Source organism: Equus quagga, chromosome 9 (genome assembly GCF_021613505.1).
Source record: "Equus quagga isolate Etosha38 chromosome 9, UCLA_HA_Equagga_1.0, whole genome shotgun sequence".
Lineage (NCBI taxonomy): Eukaryota > Metazoa > Chordata > Mammalia > Perissodactyla > Equidae > Equus > Equus quagga.
In genome coordinates, this window is record NC_060275.1 from 92,552,904 (window position 1) to 92,564,938 (window position 12,035).

General features: G+C 34.8%; 1 protein-coding gene across 3 annotated transcripts in view; it reads left to right on the forward strand.

Annotated features, from left to right (window-relative positions):
• NADK2 (NAD kinase 2, mitochondrial) overlaps positions 1-12,035 on the forward strand; it is a 43,539-nt gene that overhangs the window by 16,206 nt on the left and 15,298 nt on the right. For all 3 annotated transcript variants that reach the window (XM_046672052.1, XM_046672054.1, XM_046672053.1), the window contains exons 5-7: positions 3,123-3,206; positions 4,668-4,804; positions 10,121-10,199. In XM_046672052.1, coding sequence (XP_046528008.1) covers positions 3,123-3,206; positions 4,668-4,804; positions 10,121-10,199 — 300 coding nt within the window. The remainder of the gene's footprint in view (positions 1-3,122; positions 3,207-4,667; positions 4,805-10,120; positions 10,200-12,035) is intronic.

The following is a 12,035-nucleotide window of genomic DNA, read 5'->3' on the forward strand; positions in this document are numbered from 1 at the left end:
AGAGGTGCTCAAAGTACTTTCTGTATGGCTGCAGTCATCTCTATTTCTGTATGGCCCCATTCCTTGTGGTAGCCGCATCCAGAGTGGCTGTTCAGCTTCTGTATGCTCCTTACTTTCCTTATCCTTCTTCCTTCAACAAACCCTTCTCTTATCTCACAGAATAAGTGAAAGTCACTGGATTAGAACTTCTTCAACTTTTCTCTTGCTTTAAAAAAAAATCTTGTTCTGTTGCCCATCTTCTTTTTTCCATCTCTCTCTTCATACATGATTCCTTTTAGCCTAAAAACTTGTTCAAATCTTTTAGGGTTTCCCTGTGTATTCCTTCAAGATACATGACAAATTCCTTAGCATAATGTATATGATATTTCATAATCTGTTGCCTATTTTTCATTTCACCTGTCCTCACTTACCTATAGGCAGTATACATTCTTCAGCTAAAAAAAAACATTATTGAAGGCCCTCTAGGGACAGCCTAGGATCCTTCTAAAAGGCTGGTCCTAAGTGCAGAATGTAGCTGTATGAGCATCTGCTGATGCGATAGAGGCTCATGTGTGGTGGCTTTTGCTCTGGTGAGGAGCTTTGTTGATATTTAAGATAGCAGGATTTGAAAGAATGAGTGAAAGAGTTCTCCAGAAGGCCATGTTCTTTTCATGCCTTTGTATGTGCTTTTGCTTAGAGTGCCCTTATACTACTTACTAAATTGTACAGTTGTTGCTTATTCAAAACTGGTGCCTCTCCAGGCATCTGACTATAATTCCCTATACAGAGAGCACTTACTTCTGCATATTATTTTCTGCTTGATTGTTTGTCCCTTCCCTTAGACTGTAAATTCCTTGTGTATAGGACTTTGTGTTTTAATTTCTCTGTCACTAGCATAGTTTTATACATAGTCAGTAGGTAATAAACATTTTAAAAATGAATGATTAATTAAATGATCTTAGAAAGCAGGGCTAGGACCCCGACCTAACAGTAAATGTTCCCTGAGTATGAGATGATTGGTTCAGTAATTGTTTTTTGATTGCCTTCAGTGTTGATGCATGTGTATTTTAGAACTTCTTAATGGCATATTTTTATATCTTTAGAGGTTCTTAACTTTAGTGATCACATTTTATACAGTTAGCTGAAATATATTTTCCTTTAAAAAGCTGGCTTGATACTCAGAAGCTAGTGGGGATTTTGAAACTGGTAAGCAGATGGTATTGCTTTTCTAATTTCTATCTAGAATAATAGGTTTTGGAAGTCCTTTTTTCCTCTCTTTTTGCCTCCAGGCAGAAATGTATCAAGGCTCGTAGCTTTTCTGTAATTCAGGTTGCCTGACTTCTTTTTCTTAAGCATTGTGGTCCTTAAGATCCTAAATGTCAGAAGTTAATGTTTAACTTGTTTATTCTCCTCTGTATTAGTTATCAAGTACAGCATAACAAATAAGCCCAGAAATTAGAGGTCTTAACACAATAGTAATCATTTGTCATCTCTCATGGTTTCTGTGGGTCAGGAATTCGAGAGCATCTTGGCTGGGTAGTTTTGACTTGGGATCTCATGAGGTTGTGGTCAGATGTCAGCTGGGGCTGCAGGCATCTGAAGGCTTAACTTAGGCTGGAGGATCCACTTCCAAGACAGCTCACTCACATGGACTCATGTAAATTAAATATATAATTTCTCTCTGTCCCTTCTGTATTCTGCACTCACTCTGCTGAGCCTGGTAAATAATTGTGACATTTGAATGCTTAATAATTAAAATGGGACAGAGGCCATGTGGTAGCCAGTCTCCAAGGTAGTCTTGGAGTATTTACACCTTTATGTGGTTCCCTATCCCCTTCTATGTTCAATCAGGGCTGGCCTATTTGACCAATGGAATATGGTATGACAGTGTGTGGTTTCCAAGGCTAGGTCGTAAATGGTATTGCAGCTTCTGTATTGGTACCGTGGATGGCTCATTCTGGGGTAAGTCAGCCACTGTGATGTGAGGACACTCAAGCAGCCCTGTGGAGAGGCTCACCTGAAGAGGAATTGAGGCCTCTTGCCAACAGCCATGTGAATGTGCTTGCAGCCCTAGGTGATATCTCACTATAACTTCATGAGAGAATCTTCCTCTGGGGTGTTTCAGAACTGCAGTTGATCTCAGTAGGTATTATTTTATCAAATGATTGTTGATACCTTTTATATACTTAGCACAATGGAAAGTCTTGCACTGAATATAAAAATTAAAAAACTTAGGTCCTGCCTAAGTTTCTTAACCTCAGTGTTGACCCTCTCAGATAAAGACATTACTGACTAGTTACAACTTTGTAGTACTTTTTTCTCTGCTCTTCACACTTATAAGTTAATTTACATTTATTATCAAGAGTTTGTTTTGTCAAGCCTACTCTTAAACTTTCCTTCAAGGTTGAAGCATCATGGAAATGATGATGCTTGAGCTTTCTAGACACCTTTCCTCACATTAGGTGCCATATTCTCTCATCTATCTATAGCAACCTATAGGCAATCTTACCACTTTGTAGTTTGCAGTTGTTTGTTTTAATTTTTGTCTTCCACATCAAGCTGTTAACTCCTTGAAGGAGTTCATCTTCATATTTTTTGAGTAATGAAGGATTATGCTGGATTAAGCTTTCTGAGTTCTCTTTTAGTGACTCGGAATTTCTTAAATGACATTTAAAAGGGATTTATGGTTCAAAACACTTTCACATAGGCAGTTTGATTCCTCAGAATAACCTTTTGAGATTGGTGGTTTTATCACCCTTTTAGAGATGAGGAAGCTGATGCTAACGCAACTTGCCCAAAGTTAATAGTTAAATACTTTAAAGGTAAGATACAAACACCACTATACCGTTAGATAATTTTACAGAATAATCAATCAGTGGCAGATTTGCTGTTATTTTTAGTTTCACTGGAATGTGGAAACTTAAGTAGTATTGTGTGTTATGGCATTAAAGCTGGATGTAAACTATTTCTATTTGGCCTTTTTTTGTTCTTGTTGTTGAAAATATAGACAATTTTGTGGTAAAAGAATAGAGTAAAAATTTTTAAAATTTCGTATCTGATTTTTGTAGTTTAGTGATACCTTTTGAATTGTTTTTTTTTTTCTTTTTCTCTTAATGCTACCCCAAAACCCTTTTAAAATAAAGGTCTGAGGGTCATTTATGTCTTCCTGTTCGATATACACATTCCTTCCCAGAAGCCTTACAGAAGTTCTACCGTGGCGAGTTCAGGTAGGAATTTCTTACTATTATATAAACACCTTAATAAATGTGTATCGTTAAAAGTGCTGTTAGATAGAGGCCATGTCTCTACTTTCTTAACCTTGTTACATGTTCTTAGCAGTTTGGTGGAAAGATAGTTAAAACTGTTGGCTAAAACTGAGTGTTCAAATTCTCAGAGATTTTATATTTTTTATCCTCATCTTCTCTCATCTAGAATGACTGAGGGTTGGATTTACTCCCTCCCCAGATTCTCTCCCAGAGATGCTTAGAATCTCTGTCTGACATATTAAGTGTTTCATAAGTAGTGGGAATGTGTTTTCATATTCCTTTCACTTAATTTATTCAGTGGTCAAACTGTCCTGAAAGAGGGCGGGTGGAGGAGGAGCAGAGATGGAGTTGGCTCATTACATTGGAGAAAGCGAGTTGGACTTCTTTTTATCTCCTGGCTTAGATTGGATTTAGAGCTTTGTCCCTGGGTATTTGTGAAATTGTATTAAATCTTCTTGATTTCTAGAGTTGTTTTATTAATAATGATTTTATTTTCTAGTAATTTCAGAAGTTTGGCACCTCTAGAAATGAATAATTTATAACCATCAAGTGGGAGTAAATTTTTGTATACTTACCTAGCAGAATCTGTCCCATTGGCTTTTGATACATCAATTTTTGGTCTTGAAATTAAGTAAACCTGGTTCTTTTTCTTTTACTTTTACCAAAAATGTCATTTAAATTTTTAGGTATAATCTTAAATGTTATAATATTTGTTATTACTCTTTCTCCTTTCATTGTAAAAAAAATCATCACAAAATTTGGGGGAGAGATTTTTATCTAATCCAACTACCTTATCACAATATTATTTTAATTTTGGAATGCTTTCTTTTTTGCATATGTTATACTTTTTTTTTTTTTTGAGGAAGATTAGCCCTGAGCTAACATCTGCCACCAATCCTCCTCCTTTTGCTGAGGAAGATTGGCCCTGAGCCAACATCCATGCCCATCTTTCTCCACTCTATATGTAGGATGCCTGCCATAGTATGGCTTGATAAGTGGTGTGTAGGTCCACGCCAGGGCTCCTAACCAGCGAACCCCAGGCTGCCAAAGCAGAGCATGCAGAACTTAACTGCTACACCACCAGGCTGGCCCCTGCATGTGTTAATACTTTTGGATGAGCAAAACACAACTATATCTAGCTCAGTATCTTGGATTTAATGGCTACTTGATAAAGGATTTGACTTTAATTCACGTGTTTGGGAGATTTTGTACAAATACGTTAGATATTTACATTATAATTGAAACGAGAAAATTCACATCTAAATCTGCCTTTGAGCAGGAATCTGGGTTTCAGGTATAATTTGTTCATGGAGTAAATAGTTTTTTAACATGAAATTTTGAATTTGGTGAAATTATAATGTCTGACTCTTAGTTTAATTTATTCTGTCTTAACACAACTTGTTCTTCCTTTACTCTCCTAAGGTGGTTATGGAGGCAGCGAATCAGGTTATACCTTGAAGGCACTGGCATAAACCCTGTTCCTGTGGACCTTCATGAACAGCAGCTCAGTTTACATCAGCATAGTAGAGCCTTCAACATTGAAAGAGTTCATGATGAAAGTAGGTGGATTGGGAATTAGAAGTGTTAGGGCAATATTTTACTTACAGTTCCTTTGATCTCTAATTTCTAGAAGTGAACTTATAATTATTTGGGGATTTTAGTGCCACTAAGAACACTTAAGAAAGTACAGTGAACTACTTGAGGTGTAAAATTTATTATGATTAGATTCTGAAGTAAGGAATACAGTATATTTCTAGGAGAAATGTTTTCTAGAATGGGTTTAAGGACAAGTGGATTAGGGAAGGATTATAAAATCCAAGAGGATAGTTGATATTTAAGGAAAGATTCTTGGCCTTAATCTTGGAAATGTCAAAAAAGAAAAAGAGAGCAGGAGAAATAAAATGAGCTAACCTGTGGAAGATTTCTTCATAATTATACATTTATCTAGTCACATTTAAATATACTATAGTTGTAGTTATTGATTAAAACCTTTTTGTTGGGAAATTTTGCATCCCAGCTTTAAGATTTGTGTTTCAAATATTTGTATAAGCTGCTACAAGAATATTAGCAAAAGGTAATATGCAGCTTTTTTGTTGTAAGAATTAAGGTGAACTCTCAGTTTTGAGCTAATTTGTGCATTATAAGTTAGCCATATTTTCTCACTTTTTCCAGTAACTGTAAGACTTTCATGACGCAAGAAGATCCCAAGAGATATCCTAAATATCTATGGACTGCATAAAAATATATTTTTTTCTCCTATGTTTCATTTCTTGATTAAACTTATCAGGAAAAGCTCCCTTTACCTATCTGCTTGCTGTCTCTGTCCTGTCATGGTGCCAGATGTTTATTTATATTCATTTTCTAAGAGTTTTTCATGCTGATTTATAGCTTTATAGGTTAGGATGTTCCTTAACTGTGTGTTCATGTCATATTTTAAAGATGCTCCTTCTCCCTCTGAAAAAAATCATTTGATTTTAGAAATCTTTTAAGTAATTACATGCAATGAATTCCTATTATTTTTTTGAAAGACTGCAATAACTATTAAGTAAGATTTTAAAATTAGCTAAAAATTTTACCTTATTCCTCACCAAAAGAACTTGTTGCTACCACTAAAAGATGTTCATGATTTGGCTCTTTTTACCAGCAGTCTTAAAGGGAAGATGTAGATTGGTATTCAGAGATTCATTGCTCAGATTCCTATCTCAGATTCAGTGTTTTTAGTTTATAAACTAAGTTAATATATCATATATAGAATCAAAATTACATGTAAACTTAGTGACATCCAGGATGTTCATATCTGATTAATGATAGTTCTAAAAAAAGAACAGAGAAAATGTTCAAAATAAAAATAATACAAGAAAATTTCTCAAAACTTAGGCGCTAGTCTTTGAATTGAAAGGACCCACAAAATACTTAGCAGAATTAATGGTAAAAGCTTCCACACCAAGGTATGTCAGAATGCTAGGGATAAAATAAAGCTCCTACAAACTTCCAGAGAGGAAGTGGTGGTGGTGATTGTGGTTAGAGCACGTTATTTTATATTTAAAGACTATATATATATAAACTTATATATACAAAGAATCTGGAATCAGAGTAATTTCAGATTTCTCAGTAGTAACACTGGAAATTGCTATACTTATAATTGTTAAATTATTATTATTAACAGTTATATTTACCATGTCTAGGCACTATCTTAGAGCTCTCTTTTATTAGAAGGGTTTTTTTGATAGCTTTATTTTCTGAGGAAAAATTTAGGAAAATTTCAAGATACATCTCATATATTCTATTTAAATTCTCTTCAAGTTGGCAGGAAACATTTCTTAGGAACCTGCCATTTGGGATTTTTGAATATAGGAGTAGATTTGCGATTATAAATATACCTCTGTGTTTCATCCCTGATTTAGCTTTCTAATTTAGAACAAAAGATTACAAAGAAAAAAAAAAATCCTAGTTTTCTTTTTTACTTTCACCTTAAAAAAGGGAAGATATATCTTCAAGCAAATAAAATTTTCTATCTTATTATAATTTTTTTTTGAGGAAGATTAGCCCTGAGCTAACATCTGCTGCCAATCCTCCTCTTTTTGCTGAGGAAGACTGGCCCTGAGCTAACATCCCTCCCTGCCTTCCTCTACTTTATATGTGGGACGCCTACCACAGCATGGCTTGCCAAGCATGCCATGTCCGCACGCAGGATCCCAACTGGCAAACCCCGGGCCACCGAAGCAGAACTTGTGCACTTAACTGCTGTGCCACCGGACCGGCCCCCCAGAATTTGCTATCTTATGTAGTGTAAGCTGTCCTCAACTAGATTGTATTTGTGTACAAGTTAATGAAGAAGAATTCATTTTTATTACGTATATACCTTCGAGGGAAAGTAGAGGTGGTTCATTTATTACTTTTAAAAACTTTACTCACATGAACTTGTAACTTTCTTGTTTGCATGGCTGGTTGTATTAATTTTGATAAGTGAATTGATTTGATAAACAATCCCAGAATTCCAGTGGCTTAATGTAACGAGGATTTGTTTCTAGCTCATCTCACTGTCCAAGGGGTGTTCAAGCAACTTCCAAACAGTGGCTCTCACCATCTTCTAAGGCTCTGAATCTTCTATTGGATTCTCTAGCTTGTGGGGAAAGTAAGACAGTGGGAATGTGAAGGATATTAAGGGGAGCTTTAAGAGCCAGACTTTCTCACTACTTTTGCTCATATCCTATTGGCTATTACTAGTCTCATAGGTATACCCAATGCAAGTAGACCTGGAAACATTGTCCCACAAAATGACAGTGTGAGAGAATTGCACAGTGTAGTAGCAGTCCCTGTGACTAGTATAACAATTTTATATTTAAGAATATAAATTATAATTTTGTAATCAATTTTCTTGGATAGAAAAATTGTCAATTGGTATCGAGTCCATCTTTTCATGTCCTATTTGAGGCAAGTTATAAATGAACAATTTCATGATTAGGTAATGTTTGGTAGTCAATTAGCATGAAAGAAAATATAAGCAGAATTAAGATGATTAATGAGACTTGGAAGCAATTTTATTGATTCTTTTCCTCCTTTGACAAAGGATTTCAGGTGAAATTCAGCAAGTATACATAATAAAAGTGCAATATGGAGAGGAAAATTAGGATGAGGAAAAATGGAAATAAAGGTAGACAGTCAAGACCATATGAAAGAAAAACATATGGATACAGTTTGATGGTGAGAATTCAGATTTATTAGTTAGTAATATTTAGCACGTACATACTGTTAGTTGAACATTTGCTGAAAATCTGTGGGGAGATGTAAAAGAATTCCATTAGTAATTACCTTATGTAAAGAAAAACATTTAAACAATAACTTTTAGGTTTTTCCATTTGTAAAACTGTCAGGTATGAGAATGTGAATATATCTAGTATCAAATTAAGACACTTTCAAAAGTTAGCAGGTTTTATAGTCTAAGTGCAATCTAATTTGATTAAACACATCAAATCTTTTTTACATAGCTTTTTGTGTCAAATTCTTTGTATTGTATTATGAGATTGAGCTGATCACGTTAAAGTTTTCAGAGGGTCCTTGGCATTGTAATAACAACTTGTTATATTTGAAAGAATAGTTGGGTCCTCTTCAGGCAGTTATACTCCAAAAGAAATGAGATTGTGGGGCTGGCCCCGTGGCCGAGTGGTTAAGTTCGCGCGCTCCGCTGCAGGCGGCCCAGTGTTTCGTTGGTTCGAATCCTGGGCGCGGACATGGCACTGCTCATCAGACCACGCTGAGGCGGCATCCCACATGCCACAACTAGAAGGACCCACAACGAAGAATATACAACTATGTACCGGGGCGCTTTGGGGAGAAAAAGGAAAAAATAAAAAAAAAAATCTTTAAAAAAAAAAAAAAAGAAATGAGATTGTGTAATTAGTGTTCAATAAACATATAAACAGAGAATATAATAATAATCAGGCTAGCAAGTCAGTGGTTGGTGACAATGGTGGAAAGTTTTATTAGTGTATTAAGTGTTTAATGTGTATTAGACACTGTATAACATATTACCTCAAAATTTAGTATGTTAAAACATAAATATTTATGATTTCACAGAAATTGTGAAGGTCAGGAATCCAGGAGCAGTTTGGCCTGTTAGTTCTGATTTAGGGTTTCTCAGGAGGTGACAATCAAGCTGCCGGCTGGACAGCAGTATCTGAAGACATGACTGGGACTGGAAGATCCGCTTCCCAGCTCATCACGTGGCTGTTAGCAGGAGGCTTCAGTTCTTCACTAGGTTGGCCTCTCCATTGGACTGCTCATGAACTATCTTCCCCCAGACCAAGTGATCTGAGAGAGAGCATGACCAAGGTGGAAGCCAGGGTGTCTTTCTTACCCAAATCTCAGAAGTGACATAACATCATTTCTGCCGTATGTTGGACACATAGACTAATCCTGGTATGATGTGATAGGGAGAGTTACACAAGAATGTGAATACCAGGAGTCAGGAATCACTGGGGGCCGTCTTGGAGGCTAGCCACCACAATTGGGGTGAACTTTTAAGCCTTGACTTAGGAGAAAGTGTGGAGGAAACAAAAAAGGGAACTTGTCCCCTGGTGCTTGTCCAGTGGGAGATACTTGGTTGCAGTGAATCTGCTCTTAGTGACTTTGAGAAGATGGGGTTGGCATTTCCAATTAGAGACTGATAAAAGATAAAAATATGTAAAAGAAACCATTTGAAGGTGATAATCGCAAGTTTGATCCAGAAAGTAGTGAGAAGCCTTCGGAGGATTTTGTGTGATGGAGTGACGTTTAAGTAATTTTCAAGGAAGATTACTTAAGCTGTGCATACAACCTTATAGAGTAAAAAAAGAAAAGATGACATTTTTTAGGAATCATGAAAGGAGATGTGGCAGTATTCCTCCAATGCTGCCATTGCTAAAAACACTCTGGAGATTTTATTTTAAAAAAAAAATCTGATCTCTAACATAACTGATTTGGTTTCCAGTATGAGCTATGCATGTAATTTGCCACTTAAATCAAAAATGGCTCTCCTTTGGAAGGACTTGATAATTTCCACCTCTGAAGCTTCCAGAGTAAAACTAAGTTAAGTGTGACGACAAGAATCTTATGAGATGGAGAAATATATTTCATCACACTTGAAAAATTGTTTCACGAAGAATTAAGCTTTATTTTGGAGAGATGGGGGTGTCATTGCAGTATAATGTTAGGTGACTTTGAGGTTTATATTACAAACACTTTAAATAAGAGCTATTTGATTTATATGTTAATAATCTTAAAGTATATGATTCTATTAAGACAAAAATCTGAAAATTTTAATGTTTTATAAAATTTATATCATACATTTTTAAAATTGAAGGAGCTATCTTGGATTTTTTTTTCATTACCTACAGGGTCCGAGGCGTCAGGACCACAGCTTTTGCCAGTGAGAGCACTAAACGAAGTCTTCATTGGGGAGAGTCTATCATCCAGGTACTTTTAAGCCTGTAATCTTGAGTTTGGAATTTAATATTTTAGTATTTTTTTACATATTTATTCAATTTCTACAACCTAAGATTTGTAAATAATTAATACTATATAAGTGATAGAAATGAATTGTATAATAAAATATTTCCACAACCTTCATACATGTTAATATATGTTAAGAGGAAAGAAGATTCGATGGCCAGAAAAGTTTGTGAAACCCTAGGTTAAACAAACATATTCAGATTTCTTTACTCCTGTATTTCCCAGAGCCTTTAATCTATCATATGGGTGGTTTATAAATATTTATAAGAATGATATACTAGGCATACATTCGCAAGTGATATAAAACCTTTATAGTCAGTCCATATTAAAATTTCCATACTGATTGTCTTAATAAGGTCCTTTAAAGCTGATTTATTTGTTTGCTTATTTTAATCTAGGATCCAGTTAAGGATCACACATTGCCTTTGACCAACATGGCCCTTTAGAATTAGTTAAAAACAGTTCCTTAGCCCTGCCCCTGTTTTGTCATTCATGATATTAATATTTCTGAATGGCCTAAGGCAATTGGTTTGCAGAATATTCCTTATTTTAGATTTGGATGATTTTTCTTTCTCTGCATGGTAAGATTCAGACTAAACATTTTTGTCAGGAATACTACATAGGTGATATTGGATCCTTTTTATTGCAACATCAGAAGGCAAGTGTGTTGACAGTTTAAAGTTTGTCACCATTATTACCAAAAATTAAAGTTAATAAAGTTCTTCATTAGGAGTATAAAAATATAGTCTGTGTTTTATTACTGATGAAGTCTGTTTTTTGAGTGTTAAGTATAACTTAGGCTTAACTTGTCAGCAGAATTTTTTTGCAAAACTTTTTTTTGCGTGACGTTAATTACCGTTAATTACCGGTTATAAAATGACTGCCGTAATGTAAAGTTAATTTAACTCTTGGCAGTACTTTAACACTTGCCTTACTTCTCATTTTGTGGATGTAAGTAAATTAGAGGTGGAAGATGAGAGGTGAATCTGTGTCCCACTTTGCTCCTACCAGAACCATGTGATCCTTTGAAGGTCATGTAGTTGATTCCGTTGCTTACTCAGAGTTCCATATTTTCTGAAATTCAGTTTATTCTGAGTCGTATCTTTTGATAAGAAATTATGTTGAGAAAAGTTTGTCTTAATTAAAAAAGGTTTTAGCCAATGACTTAGGTAGTACTGAAAAAGACAAAGCCTGATTCAGTCGAATGATTTGAACAGTCTTTTTGAGTTGTAATTATTTTGATTAATGTAATTTTAAATTTATTCAATAAAAGTATATTGTACACCTACTATATGTAATATGTTAGGAGGGGGTATAAAGATGAGTAAGATAAAGGTAGTGGTATTTTAATTTTTTGGAGAGTGGTAAAATACATAATTTAAAAATGTATTAAAAGTAAAATTATTCTTCAAAGAAATCAGGTAAAAATATATTCTTTAAAGAACTTAAAAATATAGTAAAGAATAAAACTTTATTTCATATAGTAAGACATGCTATATATGAAGCATTTCTTCTTTTGCTGCATATCAAGTTTGAAGCAATATGGAAATAATGGATACATTTATGTGATAGAGAAGGGAGAAAATTTAATTAGTGATATAATCTAGTGATTATTGCTAAAGACATAAGACAGAAGAGAACTTATTCTGTTAGTGTATTTTAAAGGTTGTAACTTCTGAGGGCTTCTACTAGTGTTGCTTTATAATTTGTACTTACTAAAAAATAACTTATAAAAGGAGAAAAACTAGGATCAATTGATAGACTTGGGAATTCAGTGAAGTCCCATTGGAGAATTTAGGT